Source organism: Aphelocoma coerulescens, chromosome 1 (assembly GCF_041296385.1).
Source record: "Aphelocoma coerulescens isolate FSJ_1873_10779 chromosome 1, UR_Acoe_1.0, whole genome shotgun sequence".
Lineage (NCBI taxonomy): Eukaryota > Metazoa > Chordata > Aves > Passeriformes > Corvidae > Aphelocoma > Aphelocoma coerulescens.
This window is the reverse complement of record NC_091013.1, coordinates 82,599,607-82,620,261: the sequence shown is the minus strand read 5'-3', so window position 1 is coordinate 82,620,261 and position 20,655 is coordinate 82,599,607. Positions and strand designations below refer to the sequence as shown.

The window sequence follows — 20,655 nt, the reverse complement described above, 5'->3', positions numbered from 1 at the left end:
TATAAGAAAGCCCCGGAAGAGAAACAAAAACTCGTAGTAGCCATTTGTTTTGGCAACTGTTGCACTAAGAGTTTGACTAAGAAGCTCTTTCTTTCCTAGCATAGAGAAGCAATAGTTTTCCCTGCAAGCAGAAAGCACAAGTACAGCTTCTGAAGAGGGTGATTTGACCTTGTGAGGATCTGAGCATGACAGTGAATCCAAGTCAGGTAGAAGATAAGCACAAAGACGCAAAGAAACTACCAGAATCAAACCGTGAAGCCCTGAAGTTTTAACCTGATGCAGACAAATGCACCATTTCTGCAGGATTGAGCTCTCCTACCTGTATCCTTACCCCTGCTGTAGGGAACTTAATATAACATTCTTCATACTCCAAACATGGGATATTTTACTTTGCTGTCTCCACACTCCAGAGGCAAGAAAAACTTCTACTAGATCTCTATGAAGAGCCTTCTGTGAACACCAGGCCTAAGGATGACCACTCTGTATAACCTCTTCTCTTAGTCTTGTGACTCAAGAGAAATGTCACAACAACCAATTTCATGCATCACTTAAAACCGGACAATAACTTCTGGCAAAACCTTAGACAAAAGCCACAAAATGAATACGAGGTGTGATCTGGCTAAACCATCTCAGCCTGTAATTACTGAGAATGGTCATTTCTGAGCAAGCTCTTAGAGGTGTTCCTCATTGTGTTCAGCAGAAACATAAAGTATACATATAGTCATTCTACTAAACTTCTCATCAGCAAGAACATAAATTATATACACCTTCCCAAAGACAAGTAAATCCTATGCAGAAAGGAACTGGGTACGATGAGAGTGGTGAGGCACTGGCACAGGTTGCCCAGAGAAGTTGTGGATGTTGCATTCCTGGAAGTGTTCAAAGCCAGGTTGGATGGGGCTTTGAGCAACCTGGTCTAGTGGAAGATGTCGCTGCCCACGGCAGGGGGGTTGTAACTAGATGATCCTTAAGGTCCCTTTCAACCCGAACCATTCTATGGTTCTATGACACTTGCTCAGACTGAAAAGTTAAAAAGAGACTTTTATCTTGCTTCAAAACAAGACACTGTCTAAAAAAACAAACAAACAAACAACAACAAAACAAAACAAAATAAAAACAAAACAGAGACCATAAAAAGGAAGAAAAAAGATTACGTTCTGATTCCTAAAGCTCCCCTCCTAAATCCAGGAGCAGGAATATGCATATGAATTTAACACCCAGAACTCTACAAAAAATTGATGGAACAGATGAAAAACACACCTCTGGAAAATATGCCCATTTTATTTACAGTACATGCATAGTGTTTGAGGACACCTATTTTTTATACCAATGTCTTAAAATACTAACCTGGCTCACTCCTATAAATAACACAACCAAAATCAGTAGTCAGTGATGATAGAGTCACCTTTCCAGCACCCTCTTTAAGAATATTTTTTCCCTGTCAGTACAACAAGCAGCTGCTTCAAATTGCTTGCAAAGGTGTGCCAATTACTCAGACACTAATTGGCATGAGCTGCTCACACCATTTCTTTTGTATCAAACAGAATATTTTGTTTCAATAGTCACTGAACTGACATGGAAAACAGGTGACAAAATGCACCACTGAGCAATACAGTTTCAGGCACAGAGGTCATAAATGAGAAAAACACTGTAGAGGGCAAATTTCCATTTCCTCTCTTCCTGTTTTTTTTAAAGTTTCTCATTATGTGCATTCTTAAAAATTAATCAAGGTGAAAACTGCAAATTAATGATGATGAGTGGTAAATACAATTTCATTTGGAAACTTCAGATGCCAAGAGAGCTTGATTTGAATTGATTTGAATTTACTGCAAGGCCATGAATAGAAGCACTTGTAGCACTTGGGCAGTTCTCTTAAAAGTATAATGCTGCAGAGGTATTGAGCGCTCCCCGCTCACTTCCCAAGCTCAGACTGACAACACTCCCTCCTCAATACTTCCAACACTCCTGTTTCTTCAAGAGAAGAAAAAAGTAATACTGGAAAACCTCCTGAGTCACATCAGAGCAGAGGAGACAAACTGGTGCTTGTTCCCCATGAATATGACTCTGTCCTAGCCAGTACTGGCTGAACTGGCCTGGGACACCCAGCTGGTGCCCACATCAGACTCTCCCATTTGCAGCAACTCCATGGATCTGTGCTATGGCTAAGTGGTCCCCATAGTCCTTATCTGTGTATACACACATACTCCTAAGTGTCCTCAGAAGTCCCTCACACGCCCCTCTCCAGGCAAGCACTTGAAAGCTCAGCTGGCATCTGACAGAACCAGAGCCTTGCAGCAGGAGCTGGGCACTCTATGCTGGCTTCCACTTTGCCATGGGGCCAGAACAGGCCCTGCTGCTGTAAATTAAGTTTTAGCATTTAACACCATCCCTCCCAGGACAGGAATCACACAGTGATTGCCATGACATGTGCCCATTGTAACAGGCAACTGCTTTCCCAAAGACATTTTGCTGACAGACAAAGGAGTGCTATCTCCAGCAAGCAGCGACTGGATCTTAATTCTTCACAGCAAACTAGAAAGTCAAAACAGGCTAATCCTACCTGGACGACAAATGCCACAGGAAACTACCCATAGCATGTTATGAGATGCACCCTTACCCATCTGAGCACCCAGTACCATCTTTGTAGGCACATGCAGGACAGACAGCTATTAGTTTCAGGTGAGCTGACTGGAACTTACAATTTTTCTAAACATTTAAAGATTGCACTTTAACCTCTGCTTGACAACCTCAGAGGGGAAGAACTAAAAGCCATAAACAAATACACTTTTGAAGGAAAGAAAAGCACCAACTGCCAGGCTGCCTCTGGCATTCAGAGAAGGCAGACACTTACATTATATAATAATGTATTCTCGCTATTCAAAAGGGCCATCATGTCAGAGTTTGCCATCATCTTAAAGAGAAGCCATTTTAGCATATAAATCATGGTGCATGTATGGGACAAACCTAAAACAGCCCCCCCATGCCACTTGCCTGAATGAAAAAGCCAATTCTGTTGCCAAGCAAAGCTGGGTCTCAGTCTGACTTCAATGTTCCAAGGGAAGAAAATGAGATTTTTTAAAAGTTGATCCTTCCAAGTAGCATCCTGAGCTGAATATACAGTACATCTTTTCCCATGAGCCATAAAGAGAATGTCCTATATTTTGACTGTGAACAAGCTTTTCTAGGAATGCAAATTTTGCTCTCAATAGTTACACAATGGACTACAGTGTCATAAGCACCGTTTGTGCTCCATTAGTCATTCTTTTATTATTTTTTTTAAACTGAAATTCACAAAAGGCCTACAGTGTTTGTAGAGCACTGGCTAAACAATAGGCTGATTGTTTAAAATATTTGCAAGATTCCAAGAATAAAGACCAACGCCCAAAGACAAATCAATATGCATCATGTAATTAATAACAGCAAGGAGCCCACAGTATCATGCTCGTGAGTCAACAATCCAGAAGGCAAAAACCAGGAAAAACAGGAGCTATGAGACCCCTGACTCAATATTGTCTGATCAGCACAAGAAAGATAACTACAAAATGATCTGTATTCATGAGAGGAAAAGAGGGAAGTTTGGTTTCTAACAAGCTCCCAGCTGGTATGGCATGATGCTCAGCTACAAGAGAAAAGAAGAAAAAAAAAATTCAAGAAGTTTTTAGACTTCCGCAGGGAACTGACATTTTGACTCTGTTCCACCAATTTAATTTCAGCCCATATCCAGAGAGTCCAAAGTTAGTTACTAACTTCTGCAAACAGGCTGATAACCCAGTATTTTGGTCTGATTCCAGTTCCTAACGGAAATGTTTGGATTGTAAAATCCACCTCAGTACAAGCATTTCTGCTTGCAGCATTAGGAGTTTGAGCAGGGAGTTGTGGGCAAGGCAGTCATCCCACCTTCCCCAGGTGACACACAATGGAAAGGCAGCCCTGTCTGTCTGGCTCTACTACCCTAGGCTTTTGGAGGAAGGCTTGACAGACTTCCTAGAGATGCTGCACACATCTGGGTCTGTACTCCAAAGCTTAGGGGTTTCCAATCACCAGCACAGGCCCTTAGCATTGAAAATAAATTAAGACTGTAAGATGAAGAGAGGTTCAAAACACAACCCTGTTTACTGTCAACATAAACAAGGTTGTCTGCTAGAACAGTGCTCCCACCTGCTCTTCTCTGTGCCTTCCTACACACTGGGTCATTGTTATGCTTTTTGGCATCCCTGGTATTGTTCAGAAGAAGCCAGAGCCTTTGTTTTCAAATATCAGATGCTGCAGAGGGCAGGACTAAACTAGAAGTGAAGAAGATCTTGCCTGCCCTGAAAAACTATTTCTAGGTCAAAAAAATATGTCTGAGGTGGAGACATTCCAGCACCTCAGGCTTCAGATGGTTGAAGCAGCGCTACACAGGGACAGACAGAAAGCCATCAGGGAGATTGCTGATTGACAAGATGTCTGGCAAGAGATCTCTTGGGCCGTGATGAACCAGCACATGTCCTGACCTGCAGCCTTCTCCCCCAGACAGCCCCAGCGGCCACCTCTGCCAAGGGAATCTCCATGCTGCATGACTGCTCTGGCAAAAAGGGAACTCACAAATCCAGCTTCAAGTGTTTCCTGGTGCTGCAAGAACACCCACTGTCTCTTAGCCCTGCCTGTGGAAAATGCTGATTCCAGGGCTCAGGATGTCTTGTGGCAGAGAACTAAGACACCTGGGTGGTTCTGCTATTTCCTCCATCAGAGCAAACTTGGATTTCCCACTGTACCCCACAGGAGAAAGAGAGCTGGCAACATTTAACTGTCTCCACAAGCACTTTGAGTGAAGACAAAAGCCATGATGGAAATCCTACACGCAATTCAAAATCACCCTTGCAGTTAATCAATATTTATATCTACCCTCTAAACACTGACACCCTTCCTTTAAAAACTCATCAAGCCAGAGAAAGACAGACAAGTAAAAAACGATCAGGATTTTGTTGCAAATTCAGACATTCCCATGCTAAGTTGCAAAAACTAGTCCAGAACCGGCGAGCAAAGAGAAATTTAAAAAATTGAAACACAGAATATCAAATCTTTTATTTGGTTGTTAATTTTTATTTTTATTTTTTAGGAAAAATCTATTAACTTGATCAAGGAAAGAAAGAGAAACAAAAATTACATTAGTAAGTACTTAGGACAGAAATAAGAACTGAATAAAAAGATGGATATAACTTCTCTTTTATTATTTGTGTTCTGGCAGTGCCTCAATTTCTAGTTACTTACTAAGAACAAATTGTGTATATATTAACCAAATATACGTGTACTTCTCACAGTTCATGTGCTCTCTCAGTTTTTCTTTAGCTTCCTTCCTATGTCGCTATTTAAGAAACACCTTAGTTAGAGTGTAACACATATTGTTAAACATTCTGATTTTCTTTAAAACACATACCACACAACCCCCTCACCCCAATAAACCTAACACCCACAGGAATTAAAAATACCAGCGATTTACTAATCAACGACATTACTTGTTCCATCCTGGGAAAATCAAAAGAAGGTGGAAAGGGTGTATAAATATAGCCAATATGGAGAGTCTTGTATCACCTAGCAAAACTGTAACACCTTGCTAAGCTTTCACAGACACTACGCAGCCATGTGCCCTGTCACATCCAGCTCAGAAAAAAAAGTCTGAGAACACCTTTACTCTCTTGATAGTTCAGCCCCTGCATGAAATTGGTCTCTAGCAAAATCTCAAGGCTCAAGTCAGACAAGCATTCGACAATTTAGGGGCTTTATTTCCAGAAATTCAACCTAAGACAACATAGGATGTTTTCAAAAACACCGAGCATTTGTGTGAGAAGTGAAGACTGAGAAGGGAATCTCATCATTATCTCCAAGGTGGATGCCAAGAGGATGGTGCCAGACTCATTTTGGTAGTGCCAAGTGACAGGATGAGGAGCAATGGCCATAAACTAAAATACAAGAAGTTCCATCTCAACATGAGGAAGAACTTCCAGGGTACATGTTGAAAACAAAAGTCTTTCAAATTCTTCTGCCTTGCAATGAAATGAGGAACACAAACTATGCGAGCTCATCTGAGGATTTTCTGTACATCAGTGCTCATTCATCTGAAATGAGGGCTAATCTAAGATCACCCACAGCCACTTCCTCCTGCCACTTCTGCTTCCTCAAGCAGAAATCAGTGTATGTGAAAAACCAACTAACTCAAAAAGGAGTAGGATCAATGAGGTCAGAATGGTTCGCCCCTGGCTGGTGGATAACATGGGTGTCTCTACTTCTGCTTAGCCAACGGAAATCCAGGCAGCGGAGTTTAGAAAACAATTCAGCCCTCCTGGAGTGGACACTGATCTCTACTCTACTGGATTACTTGTGGAGTGTATTGAATCCACTGAGGGTAGGGAGGTTTTAGATACCTACTTCCCATGGAGATAGAGCAACCTGAATGAGATCCTACCCTGGTTTCCTGAAGATCAGTGTCTTGTGGCAGAGTAGTTTGTATTTGCTTTGTTTAACTGAACACAGCCTTTTGCAGACACCAGAGAAAGCAAAGGGAAAGAAGGAAATGCAAAAATGAGAGAATATAACATATTTCTCCAACTTGAGAGAAGCCTTGTCCAAAACAATCTGCACATATTCATGACATCCTTCTTATCTAGGTATTCCCTTCTGTTGGAAATGAAACAAACTTCTTCTGTAATGGAAGAACTGACGTGCCCTCCCTTCCTAGCTCCATTTTTGCTTAAATGCAAAACTTGTCGTAAGTTACTATTTTCACTCCTCTGTCAAGCATGGCTAAAACTGTCCAAATGTTACAAAAATTATTAGTCGATAAACTAGACAGATATACATACGTACATGGAGAAATGGGACTTAGGAAACCAGATTACAAATCTCTGCTCTCTTCTCAGTTGCAAATATATTTAGTTAACATGTAAAAAAGAGGAATGCTGTGAATTAAGAAATAGCTCCTTCTTTTTTTGGAGTTGAGAACAACCCAAATTCAATGCTCTCTTTGCCCTTACCACAATGATGGGGAGAGAGTTCTGTGTAGGTGGTCACATCTGAATTACTCACTGTAGGCTCTACTTAGAGTCACCGTGGAGAAACTGAGATGACTCATTCTTCCTCATTGTCTACAAAAAAACCCACAACAAAACAAAACAAACCCCACCAACCCAGAGACTACCAGAACTTTGTATCAACCCAACCAGATGAGAAAAATCTCATGCAGGATGCTTGTATTTTTCTTTATGAAAGGTGGAAGCAGAAAGTGGAATGAGAATGTGCAGTCTAGAATCAGAGTATGTTTTAGCAAAAAAAGATGAACTCTGTCTCTTTGTGGTGCTGGAGGCAGCAGTGATCAGCAGAAGCTATACCCAAACAGGTGGGAATACTGAAGGCCCAAGACTGCTCTGCTGGCACAAGTCCTGAGCACATCCACCAACAGACCCCCCACATCCTCCTTCTCACACCCTGGTATTTAACGACTACTCTGCTAGCATGTTGCTTCACCTTTGAGGAAAAAGACTTGGGAAGTACTCCCTCATAAGGTGTGGGGGTTCATTTTCAGTGTGGGAGTGAGGTATCCATTCTCAGACTGGAAGACACAGCCTGAATTTTCAAGAACAGTCTTCCCCAAAAGTCAAATTAGGTAAAATATGAGCAGAAGATCCCACATTTTTCATTTCTTTTCGGAGAGGTTTTACTTACAGGTAAGATGCTGATCACTTTGCATTAGGTAAAGGCATCCATCTGCTGGTTAAATACTGACTTTGACAGCCATCCTTCAGCAGTTCATCTCCGGTACTACAGGTCCCAGTGACCTGTCCTTACCTTCAGCATCTGCTCTCCACAGCAGGCAGACAGGCCCTTCAATCTCACAAGTGTAACCAACTCACTCCCAGCCTCCAGCCCTTTCATGGGCAGATTTAGCTGAACCTGTTCATGAGGGCAGTCCTATTACCAATGTGTACAATCCTTCTCTTCGAGAAGACCATTGAGCAGTGATATCAACTGAAGTCAACAATAGGATTTATTAACACAGCAATAAAAACAGCACAAATGCTTTATTTTCACTAAAGTCAGAAGGTACGAATGAGGCTATGGTTCAGCTCAGTAATTCATGTATTAGTGCATTTTGTACCAGGATAAAAATGCAACAAATACTTTGATCACAAAACACCAAGCAATGATCAGAGGTATATTCACTCCAGCAGTTATATTTTGTACAGAAAACATAGTTGGGTTAACTTTAGCCCTGTCATTCAGTATTGCCATTGTTCTTCATAGGCCATAAGCCGTGAATTTTCAAGGCCTCAGAACTTGTCACTTTTGCTTTGTCTTAACTTTTCTTGGCCTGCTTGTAGCTTTGGTTGAACTGGTTTAGGTGCAATTTCTGTAACTGGCCAGGTACCATAGCAGAGGACTGGAGAAGTGGAGACACAGGATGTGGCATGGAAGAGTAGAGGCACAGGATGAGAAATGGGGCACAGGCTTGGCACCTGAGACCATGGCCATAAACAACTCACCAATGATCAATCAAAGAAACGCAGACCTGGAGCTGGACAAAACTGGTTTCAGAGGTAACAAGGAGAACAAAGAAATTGTATTTAATACCCATAAATGCAACTATATATAGCAAAAACTCAGATGCAGCGTGGAACTGCAGACCAATGAAGAAAAAACACACTGAAATGACCCCAGGTGGATCCTACAGTGAAGAAAGAGAAGAGTCAACGTGATGAACCTCATATTCTCCCAGCAAAGGACTCCAGATGCTGACAATTTGCTCTAACATCCACTACTACCAGAATAAAATCAGCAGCCTTGGCACCCAGAGGAACAGAAGATGGGTGAATGTAACACCAGAAAGAGGGGTAGAAACCAAGAACTTAATGTATGACAGTTTTAACTGCATTATTATTCTTTCTTTTTTGGTAATAATTGCATCTGGACTAATCATGGTTAGACTTCCAAAAATTCAGTTACACTAAGAATAAATTCTTTGCTATATGAAAACGCACTGCCTTTTTGCCTGTGAACAAGGTCTTGTGTGTAACACTTTGTATGGACACGTAGTCCCTACATCACAGTAAATAAATCCAGATAAAAACATGGTTTTATTCTAAACAGGTGTTGCCAGTCTTCCCAGAACAAAGAAAAAAAACCCCATAAACTCCAGTTTTTCCAAATAGTTCAGCAGAAATATGATCACACACCCACACCTGACCCAGATCAAATTTGAATCATTGGGTGACCCAGCATTAATGATTCTGGAGCCATGGCCAGAAGACTACAGAAGCCAGATCTGTAAAGTGGGAGCATTTGTACAGAGCTAACAAAACTACTAGAAAATCACCTTGAAGGGGTTATGGACTCAAAAACTGCTAACACTTTCTCTTCATTAAATATATCAGGGTTTAGAAAGCAACGGCAAAGAATTCATGGAGCAGAGAAGCAAGAAAGAAACAAAGAAAAGAGCTACCTTGAAATCACTGGAAAATTACTGAGTGAGAACATGCTCTGGCAAAAGTAACTAGAGATGGCAGGAAAGGGAAAAGCAAATACTTGAAAAGCTCCACTGATATTTTGTTGTCTTTCATTGATTTTTTCCTTCAATTAGCTCCCAGTTATTGGGGCAATAAAAGAGCCAGATGTTATTTCAGTTAAAAATGAAGATGGGGTAATTACTGTGACAGTGTCTCTCCTGTATTCTCACTTCCCTGGGTTATCCCAGACACCTCTACAAACCAAGCACTTCATTCCCTTCCTGTCACATTCTTCCTCATGGTGGAATGGGCTTCCCATGGACAAATAAAAAGACTTTTTTGTGTGCTGTATTACAGCTACACTTGTACATAACAGCCATGTATCAAGGTGACCTCCGGACTGTTTCTTTCATTTCTAATGAAGGCCTGCTGTTTGTTTTCCTTGACTAAGCTTTCTGGTAACACAGAATATCCTGAGCTGGAAGGGACCCACAAGGATCACCGAGTCCAACTCCTGAGTCAACAAAAGCTCTTTGGTGTATGGATCAGGTCTCTTTTTACACTGCTGATACCCCCAGCACTGAAAAACCAGTATCAGTAAAGCAGGTCATCAGGAAAAGATTAATGAAAAAGATGTGGACAATCGATCTGCTGAGCCATTAAAGAGGTATTATGACCTTTCCAAACGCAGTTCTTGCCCGGATACATGAGGTGTGAAAGAATTAGCAAAGGAAGGGAGACGATAAACATCAGAAATATGTAACAAAATATGTTCAAGACAGTTAACCTATCAGGGGTACAATATTGCAACAGATAGGAATTCTGTAATTTGGGATTATCAGGTCATCTTCAATCTTAAAATTCAGGCTCTGTAATTGCACCTCTGCTATAAATAGCCTGCAGTTAAGGAACTACATGCACAACTCAGAGCTGTCTAGCAAACAGATTGCTAGTCAACATAGCATTACCTTCCCCCTTCAGAGAAGGCAGTGCTTGATAGGACTCAAGAGAGTCGTGTTCTGAGCCTAGCTTCACTCCTCGCCAGTTGTCAGATCTTGCCTCATGTCTCCACTGCAGTTTCTCATCTCGTCCTTGGACTTTCTCACTCTGTGCCCAATCTCTCAGCAAGGAGTCTCAGCATTCAACTGCACATCCAAGAGCTTAGTAAAATTACCCACCAGGCATTATTAATAATAGAGTAGTCCTGTCTTAGGCACAATTAAATAGCTGGTCCCCATCTCTTCAACACAGAAAGCATTGCCATCTGTACAGCAGCTAGAACTATGATACTGCAAATTCCTGTGAGACCTTTAAATACCAATGTAATCTTAATTACAATACAATGAACAGGTGAGTGTCAGTTGTATTTTATATTCTCAGATGAAAAATATACTTAAACACTAATATTTTTGTCATCAATAAAAAGCATTTTATTGAATGGGCAGAACTGGGACAAAGAGATGCACATGTGCCTGACAGAGGAAAACTTTTAAGACTGAAGGTCTCACACTGAGATAAGTAGAAATGGTTTCTGCTGAATGCAGGAGCAGAAATGTGCATAGCGAAGATTGCTACTAAAAGCAATCTGTGAATTCTTTAGAGGCAATGGTTTATCTTCACAAGTGCACAGCTATAAATTAAAAGCTCTAAAGTCTTTTTCACTAAATGTTATTTTCATTATTTTCTGGCCCAAACCCTGAGACTATTAAAAAGATTCTTCTCACTTTGCAAATCTATATGCAGGCAAAACTGCTATTTATCTTCACAATACACAAGAAAGCCACCCGTCTCAGAACGGATTTCAGTTGCAAGTAAGCGTTAGAAATTATCACTCATTTATTAAAATCAATGATAATGAACTGCTCTGGAGTCGCTAATTGGTTCTAGGCATAGTGTTAAGTTCCTGAGATGCAAAACCAGTTCATTATCAACACTCACCCAGCAATGTACTTGTCTTTAATGGTAACAACTCCTGAGAAATCCTGCTTTGCACTTACAAGAAATCAAATGCAAGAAATGCTCTCAAAGCCCATGAGGAAAATGACAGCTACTCGCATTTCACCAAACACCAAAGCTGGCAAAAATCTTCCCTTTCAAACTCTAACTTCAATGACTCATCACAAAACAACTCAATCAGCAAAGCTCATACATCTGGTAGCAATGTGGTGCTACAGCTAAAGCCCTCCTCAGCCAACAGCTCACAGACCCAACTCTTTCCAGCATCACTCTCACCCATGGGGAAAGAATTCCTTCAACACAGCCTTAAATCAGACCAGGTATTGACAGGGCCTTATTTGAGACAAGGGGGGAGTTCATACCTCATGGAGTTATTGGTTCAACAGACCTTGCTGCACTGATTTACACTGAGTTTACATTTTCAGATTTATCCCTGCAAACATAAAGACAAGGAGCATGATTGTTCTCATCTGCTTCAGTAAAAGTGCAGTGCATAGGATCCACCATGTCTGCAGACCTCTGTGGATGATAAACACCAGAAGAAAGGTGATAACAAGCAACAAAAAAAGCGGTAACATCAAGCATTGCTACAGTCATGCTGGTGGGAAACATCTACCCACTGCCTTATCTTCCTCTCATTTTATACTGATGTTGAAATAGCACTGACATCTCCTATAGCAGTTTTTTTTACAGTACAATCACCTCCACACTTTTGCACAGGCAATACAAATTTATCTTCAGCAGACCTAACAGAAAGCCTCTTAGATATCTTATTGGACCGTTGTTCAGACTGAACTGTGATATGCTTTTCCTGAGGAATAGAGATGCAAGCTCATTCAGAAACAACAGGACATAACCACATAGGCTGCATGAACAAAATGCCTAAATACATTTAATGAAAAGTAAATATCTGAAGTTTGCCACCACTTTTTTTCCTAAAGTCATGTGTTCTGCTAAAATCATACACGACTCCGTCTGACTTTCCCTTCATGAAAGGAAAAGATTGTGGTAGAAATTTTTTGGCTGTTCCTTTGAATTCCAAGGGTCAGAGGGTCTGGATGCAACCTCAAATTTGCAAAATCAACAATACAACAAACCCACCCACAAATTCATTTTAAGTATGGTCTTGGAAGAAGTCTGAATAACTAGCAGAGCTGAACTGTGTTTATTACTCACTCACCCAGGATCCTCAGGCCATTCTAGAGATATAACAACAGTCCATAACATTGAAAAAAGCTTGCTCTTCTGGACATAACCATATTGTAGCTCATCAAACATATGAATCAGTGTTTTACCTCACTCCTTCTTCTGTCTCACAGGTTGTTTCTGGACAGACACTGCAGACACACAAGCACGTCTTGCAAGTTGCTAATCAAATACCACCACAGCTCTTTATGAGTAGCTGGCTCATGGTCATGTGTCTTCCATGAGAACAGGATGGGAGGGGAATGTCCACCCTAAGTACTGACCCTTGGAAACCACAGAGAGCTGCAGAACCCAGTGCTGTGCTGCACAAAGCCAGCACTGGGTCAGACAGCTGAGACTTGAAAAGCAGAATAGCTGTTTCAGCACAACTGTGAGGGCAGCTGAGTTAATTAGCTGTGACCTGCTCATCTGAAACTAACTCGGTATTTTCACAGAGAGCTGGCGATTTTTTACCCTGTACAAACAACTACACTGTAAGTCTCATTAGGAGTTTTTCAGTGTTTTTCTAGTTGGGACAGAAAGCAGGTAACATTTGTTTAATTATTCCTATGGCTTCCTCAAGGACTGTATTGCACATTACTGGGGTCTATTTAAATATCAAAGCAACTTTCACTGTCAAATGCCCTTACTGCCACAGCTCATGTGCATCACTAAAAGAAAAACCTATAATGTTCTTCAAGGCACTTATTTGGATGTGGGCAGCCTTATGTACAAGTAAACCCTATCAAGCATGTCTACTTGAGGAGCTAGATCTTAAGCACCTGTAGAAATAATAACACTTCCAACCTGGAGCTGAGAAAACCCAAAGAATGCCCTGCTGTATGTATTTCATACTAGCATCACTAGCATCTTTCCAAGTCTTCTAAATCTTGCATAAAACAATTCAGTAACTATAACTCAGTAAGGCTTCACAAGGCTAGGTAATGGTGATTCTGGGATGAGTGACCTTTGAGTCATTTTTTGGGTTTTGTTCCTTTTAAATAAACTGGATTGTAAAAACTGATGACAGCATCCTCATGATTCATTGTGTTCCTCACATCATTCCCAAAGCTAACTTCTTTTAAACAAAATCATTTGGTGAAAATGTGTCATAGGATACAATTTGAAGCTGGTCTAGCTGTTAGATCACAATCACAGAAATTAAAATAAGTATATTTCAATGCATACAAATAGTCCAATTAGCTTCAGAGAATTATTCTGATGTATAGAATCAGATTGCAGTACAGCTTTAATGAAAAAAAAAACCTGATGAAAATCAATCTACTGTCCAATTAACAGACAATTATTTATTTGTGCATATGCATCACTAGATTGCCAAGGGAAGCTGATAATAAACATTCTGAAGGTCACCAGGCATCTCTCATTACAAGAACCTTGTTTTATTTTCTTTAAGTTTGCCCTAATCTTGAACCATTTCAACTAAAAAGTTTTACAGCATACACCAACTCAAGATGAGGGTCTTTTTATTAATAATTACAGATGAAAAACATTAATCTATTTCAAATACCTGTATTATGTTTGGAGTACATTAACCCCCCCCAAGTGGCTAGCTTTCTTCTATGGGTTCTAGATGTTCAAGCAGAGACTTGAGATTCTGAAAGCTTTTGAATAAGCTTTTTTTACATCCCAAGAAATCTCTTAAGAGTCTGGGCCTTTCCAGGACTTGGAGGACACAGCCTTGTGCATGCTCAACAGAAAGACATTTATCATCTCAATTTCCCCATGGTTCCATCTGCGCAGGGCATGCTGCCGAGAGGCTCAACAGGAGCTTCCTTGTAGCCACTGGCTCTTCTGAGTTAAGCTCTCTTTAGTGTCCATAGGCCTCTCACAGTGAATGACCTCCAGATGGGTCCAAGTTGCCTGAGCTGATGCAGAGATAAAAAGAAGAATATAATGGGTCAGTTAAGTAAGGGCGAAAGAGGCCTGCTGGCATCTGGCAGGGCACTGGTAGAACTGCACAATGAAACCAGTACAGAGAGCAGGGAACAGAAGAATTTGACGAAGAAGGGTGAAATGAGAGTCAGAAGTCAGGAAGGACCCAAGAATGAAGAAACCCAAGTGCCTGTCTGAGGAGCAGCTGGGTAGAAGCCAAGCATGGGAGTTTGGAGATGCTGGCAACAAAGTGGCCACTGGCATCTTGGGCTCTAAGAACAGAGGCAGAGCCAGGAGATCCAGGGAAGGATCCCCCTCTACTTAGCTTTCAGAGGAGCATTTCTGGAGTACTGCATGCAGGTATTAGCCCCCCAGTGCAGTTAAGTCTCCAGGGAGCTAGAGGGAGTTCAGGGAAGCACCACTGGGATAGTGTGGCTGGAGCACCATGCCTGTGCGAAGAGACTGGGGAGAGACTGCTCTGGGGGACCAAAAACGCATGCCCAGTGCCACCAGTGCCAGTGGAAGATATACAGGAGATGCTGATGGGCTGCCCACAGAGGCTATGCGCACATCACCTTTGTAAGTTTTTCAAGACCAAACTGGGTAAAAACCAAAAGCAGCCTGATCTGATCTTAAAGCTGTCTCTGGTATGAGCAGGAGGCTGGACTCAGGGATGCTGAGAACTCTTCAACCCAAGTTATCCCGTGATCCTGCAGCTTGTGCATGGCAAGGGCAGCCAGAATGGGACAGAACTACCTTCAGAAGCCATCAGGTCACCCTGCTCCCAGGCTCTACCACAACACCAGGGCCTCCCACATCACCAGCCCTATCAGTCTCTCAGCGCCTGCTCTTGCTACCCTACCGCAACCTCCTTCATCAAACACAAGGCCCAAACAGGATATGCTTTTCAGTCACAAAATTCAAATTTCACTGATAGCCCGTGGAGGGTGGGAAGAACACAAAAATCTCCTTTCGGCTTCCATGCTTAAGGACCTTGAATATTACTCACATGGCATTACAAGCCATTCAACCCACAAAGTCAAGCTCTCAGAAAAAGCCATGATGGCAAAACCACAAACGCTCAACACGCCCCAGGAAATTTGCTCCTGAAGAGGACAAGGCCTGGCATGGGCACGGCACCGTGCTGAAAGGCAGCTCCCAAGCGGGTGCCGCGCCTGCCCTTCCAGCAACGCTTACCTGTGCTGCCCATCTCCCAGATCCCTCCACCTTAGGTACCAAGGGCACTGCTTTGGCTGCGCACGGATTTACCGAGAGCCTGGTGGGGGTGGCACCTCCTGCTCTGACTAAAGGCCTGCAAGAGAAAGCGGCTGTGCCGCAGCCGAGCAGAGCCCACGCCTGCCTTCCTGCTCCGTCACCCCACAGCCACCCCCAGCGCAGGGACACCCCAGCAGGAGAGACCCGACCCCGGGGAAGCGCAGGAGCCTCCTGCCCACGGAGGGAACAAACAGCACCAGCTCCATCCCTTCGGCTTCTTCTTCCCTGGCGGTCCCTCCCCGCTCCCTCCCTCTGCCCCCACGCCCCGCGGTGGTCCCCGGCCTCCGAGCCCCGCGGGCGGGCGGCGACGGCTCTGCGGCGGGCGGTACCTGGACAGGGAGTCGCCGCTGGGCGGCCGCGCCGCCGCCGCCGCCCGCCCGGCGCCGAGGCTCTCGCAGCTGGAGCTCCCCTCCATGCCGGGCGGCCCCGCGGCGCGCGGTGTCCCCGCGTCCCTCAGCCCCGCGCCCGGCGCCCGGCGGGCCGGGAAGCGGCCATGCTGGCCCGGCGTGCCGCGCGGGGGGCGGGCCGAGGCGGGGCGCGGAGGGGCCGAGCCGCCGCCCGCCGCGGGGTGCGGGAGCGGGGCAGCGCCGCTGCCAGCCCTCCGGGCCGCCCCTCCGGTGGGCGTGGGGGTTGGTTCGTGAGGGTGCGGAGCGGGCCGCGATGTCCCTTTTTGTCCTCTTGAGAACCAAGGGAAGGTGGCACCTCCCGAGTTCCATCCCCGGAGCGCGGTGGTCGTTCCTGAGGGCAAAGAAATGGTCACTCTCAAGCATCCCTTGATGCTTGAGAGCAGGGGCTGTGTAAGGTGACGGGTCACAATCACACGAGTCAAGGATGCAGGGCGCTGGCATGGACCCTCGGTGAAGTTACCCGGCTGAAAGCTCGAATGCATCCGTGGCGATCTGTGCCCGGGAAGGCTTTGCAGGCACGGCTCGGTATCAAGTGTTCTGCAGGAAGGGTCGTGGTACGTTCAGTTCCTTGAAGCAGTTGAAGAGCAAGAGAAAAGCTCTTGGCATTGCTTACAAAAACTGAGAGATCTGTATCTTAAGCCTCCCATATAAAGGATGCAAATGTCTTTCAAATGTATGGCTGTTTTGGCAAGAATCTCATGTGGCAAAAATAATGAACCACTGGGGATGTGTTAGGAGGCAGGTGGGTTTCCAGAAAGGCCTGTTTGTCGGTAAAGAGCATCCGATGTTAGGAGCATCGGTCCAAATGGACCTTCCTGTTTTAAATACTACCTCAAAACAGGATAAACCCTGTGTCTGTGGCCGTAGAATGGTTACCAAAACATCATCCCTCTTCAAGCTGCAAGGAGTAAATTAGTTGTTGTGTTTCTCTCTGTTGTTTCCCATTTTGTTCCTGTCATACACGATTCTGAAGCAGGTTTGCAGCATCCCCACCTGAGACTGCATGATGCAGCTGTGAAATTGCCTCTTTTGCTCTTTTGTTCGGTTTCTATCAGCTGCTGTTGAGCAAAGTTGATGTGGGATGGTTTTGAAGCTGGTTTAAACTTGAAAATACAGCTTTGTTGAAGCAGGGTTTATTTTTGTATTTTTCGTTTAATCATCTGAACAAAAAATTACTAAATTGGCAAATGAGTTTTGGGGGAGGGAAGGTTTCAGCCTAGAAAATTGAGTGTGTGGAGGCTTTTCTAAAATGAAAACTGTCTTATGGTTAAAAGTGAGATCCTTGTTTGAAAAATAAGCTAATTGCCAGTGGTTTATTGCAGCGTTAAAATCCAAACAAATGCCTCAATATCATTACAATTACAAAAAAGATCCATAGACCTGTGCTGATTTTGTTCCAGCTATAAAGTTATTTTAAATGTTCATCTTTTTTCCTCACCTTTGGTTAGGAGCAATGGACGTTTTAGAAGCACCATAAAAACCGAGGTACTAATGACATACTGTCTCCCTGCCTCTTCTGTTTAGCTTTCCATCCACCCCTGTGTCTGCCGAGCAGATGGTGTCCTCTGTGGGGACATGCGGGCAGGGGGTGCTGTGGCAGCAGTACTTCAGCATCCTTGGTAAGCAGTCAGGCAGTTCCTGGTAGCCTTTTCCCACTGGTGCGCTCTCTTCCCAGCCTTTCCGAGGATGGAGTTCCTGGCGGTAGTAACCCTTGGGAGAGGTCAGCACTGTAGAACCAGCACAAAGCAGTGTATGTCTGCCTTTCAAATCTTATCAAATAGCTTTGTGGTCTATTCCCTCTGCTAAGCTTAGTTTGATAGAGGTGCAGTTGTTTAAAAAAAGTCAAGTAGGAATAAAAACAATATATAAACCTCCATTGCTATGTGAAAGTATTAGAGTGCCTTCCTTTCTTCCTAATTTACTATTGATGTGGCATCTCTCTAAGTAGTTTATTGATGAAGTGCTCTATTTGCTTTTCACTGCCCTGTTTTGTTCTTGGCCTTATCCCCAGGGCCTGTGAAACCCTTTAGAAATTCCCACTGGTGCTTTGTAAATGAGAACAAAGCTAATCACCTCCTGGATCTCTCCTGCTGCTGAAAGAAACTAGCAGTCTGCTTAGTGAGTCTTTCTGCTCAACAATACCACATTTTCAAAGTCAGTCAGAATATTCTCTCTGTGAAGTGTGTTACCTCAGGGCTCTTAAAAGTGATGGAGAATTAAATAAAGGCCTGACATAACCAAAACCAATTAAGGACAATTCACAAGACTGTTGTATAACTGATGTAAAATAAGTTAACCTACTTTTGCTTGCCACATCCCTTACCATTATCTTACAAGTATCATCATTTGAGGTTGTTTTTTTTTAATGAGAGTATGTTCTGTCATTTTGCCATTTCAACACAGGAAACACTAAAATAAAATTAACATCATGGATAAGTAATAAAATTATCTGTGTTCATTTTAATGCTGTGTGTCTGACACAGCTGAGTGGTATCTGAAAGTGAGAATAACAAGGAACTTCCTTGAATCAAAGGTGTTAAAGATTAATTCCAAGTAAAAGACAAGCAGACATCCTCCAATACTTCCTGAAATTGTATGTGGTTGTAGCATATACAAAGTGAAAAATACATAGCCCCAGGCTTTCTTAGGTGTTTAGAGGCTGTCAAAGCTGTGGTGAACAGATCACAAAGAGGATAATTTTATGCACCACATAAAACATGATTAAGTGAGGAGAGGTAAGACTTTTGCTTCAGTCCTTCTGGGTGAAAGTGAGATACTATTTGTATCCATTGTATTTAAACTATGTGTCTGTTGAGTTAGGGGCTTTCTATCTCTGTATGTATGTGTGGTCCATACATCGGCCATATGAGTGTGCCAGATGTTATTAATCCAGATATTCTCATTGCTGGATTAGCTCCTCAGCTTTGCTGCTGCACAGCCAAACACAGGTCTGTTGTGTCTCACACTGTGAGCACAGGGCTCACCAAAGCTAGGGGCAGTCACACATCCTGGACATCCTGGCACAACCTTTTGCAGGAGTCTCGTGGGGATGTTTGGTCATGATCTGTGACTGCTTGACTAAATGTCCCTGGAGCAGAGGAGGAATCATGCTCCTACAGTGGTCAAAGGGTAGGCCACGAAGCAGGATCATGTGCTCAAAGATCTGCTCTGAGAAAGCTTGCTCCCCTGCTGTAGTCTTTGTAGTAACCTGTCCTTACATGGAACAGCTCATCAGACATTCCCCTCCCTCCCTCTCTTCCCATCACACAACTCATCCTATGGTTGAAAGGGAATGAGAGCTCTAATCCCTTCTGAAAATGATTGTCTTGTCCCTTTTGCTCCAGCCCCAACATTAAAATCTTATCCATCCTAAAACTAGCTCTCTTTGCTGCATCTCTATGGATCTCCCATATTTTTGCCACTATACTCATATATTCCTGTGCCCTCTTAGCACATTAAATAGTTCATGGCAAAGGCAGCTTCACACACTGTGCCTTCTCTAGTCTAGTCCCCATCAATGAGTCCAACAAATTTGCAGCATGGCTCAGTCCCATAATTGTTCTGAAAACCACACAACCAGAGACACCCTTGTCTCTCCTTTGATTCACTGAAATGGTTCTGAGATTTATTACATTTTCTTGTCTCCTTGATGTACAGCTAAAGGGCAGTGGGCAGCCGATAAAAGATTCTCAGTGCCTTGGGAAGGGCATATTGTCACTGGTGAGATCCCACTGTGATGTATGATCATCAACTCACACTGGAGGTGGCATGTGTTCCTTTTGTCAAGCTCCATCAGCTGATAAAGTATGAGGTCAGAAACAGCAAGAGCTTTGGCACAGGCAGAGAGGTTGATGAAGAACAACTTGCTGTGGCTGTGATTTGGAGCTAGAGCTGCTTGTGGTTGCAAGAACATCTGTTACAAGATGGTCATGGGGTACATGCACAGATCTGGTCCTGCTGATGCATGATGCCTGTGCTGTTGAAGTTGGAAACTAGTCAAAACAAAGGGACTTACGACTTACAGCTACACTTAAATTGTCACTGTACCTCCAAGGTTACTATACTTCTGGTTACCCTGATCAGAGTGGTCACCTCAGCTCACCCACAGTGTGGTTCTTTACTGGCTGTGATGGCACCCTGACAGTGCTTTTGCCTTGCACCCCCTCTGTGTTTGACAGAAGCAGAAACTAATGTTCAATGACCCTTTATCACTTTTTTTTAGTCATTTAATTGCTTTTTATTTTTTATGCAGTCATGCAGGTATTGATGCAAGGTGCTACAGACATGGGGCTCTGGGCTCAGCCTGGACCTAATCCTGTACACTATAGCTTGTTACCTGTTTATGAAGCACTTCTGATGGGCAGACTATTTATTCTTCCTGCTTTCTTGTCCTCACTCCCACCACAATCTCATGGCTGCCCACAGAACACTCAGGAATTAAATATGCCACAGGCTAATGAGTA

The 20,655-nt window shown here is 43.3% G+C and overlaps 1 protein-coding gene across 8 annotated transcripts in view; it reads right to left on the bottom strand.

Moving 5' to 3' along the window:
• Window positions 1–16,291, bottom strand: part of MTMR2 (myotubularin related protein 2) — a 63,136-nt gene extending 46,845 nt beyond the window's left edge. For 2 of the 8 annotated variants that reach the window (XM_069015024.1, XM_069015045.1), the window contains exons 1-2: window positions 16,115–16,203; window positions 12,613–14,503 (exon numbers count right to left, since the gene is read on the bottom strand). In XM_069015024.1, the coding sequence (XP_068871125.1) occupies window positions 12,613–12,710 (98 nt within the window). In that variant the 5' untranslated portion in view covers window positions 12,711–14,503; window positions 16,115–16,203. The other 6 variants (XM_069015027.1, XM_069015035.1, XM_069015025.1 and 3 more) reach the window with 6 other exon arrangements.
• Between the last annotated feature and the right edge of the window lie 4,364 nt (window positions 16,292–20,655).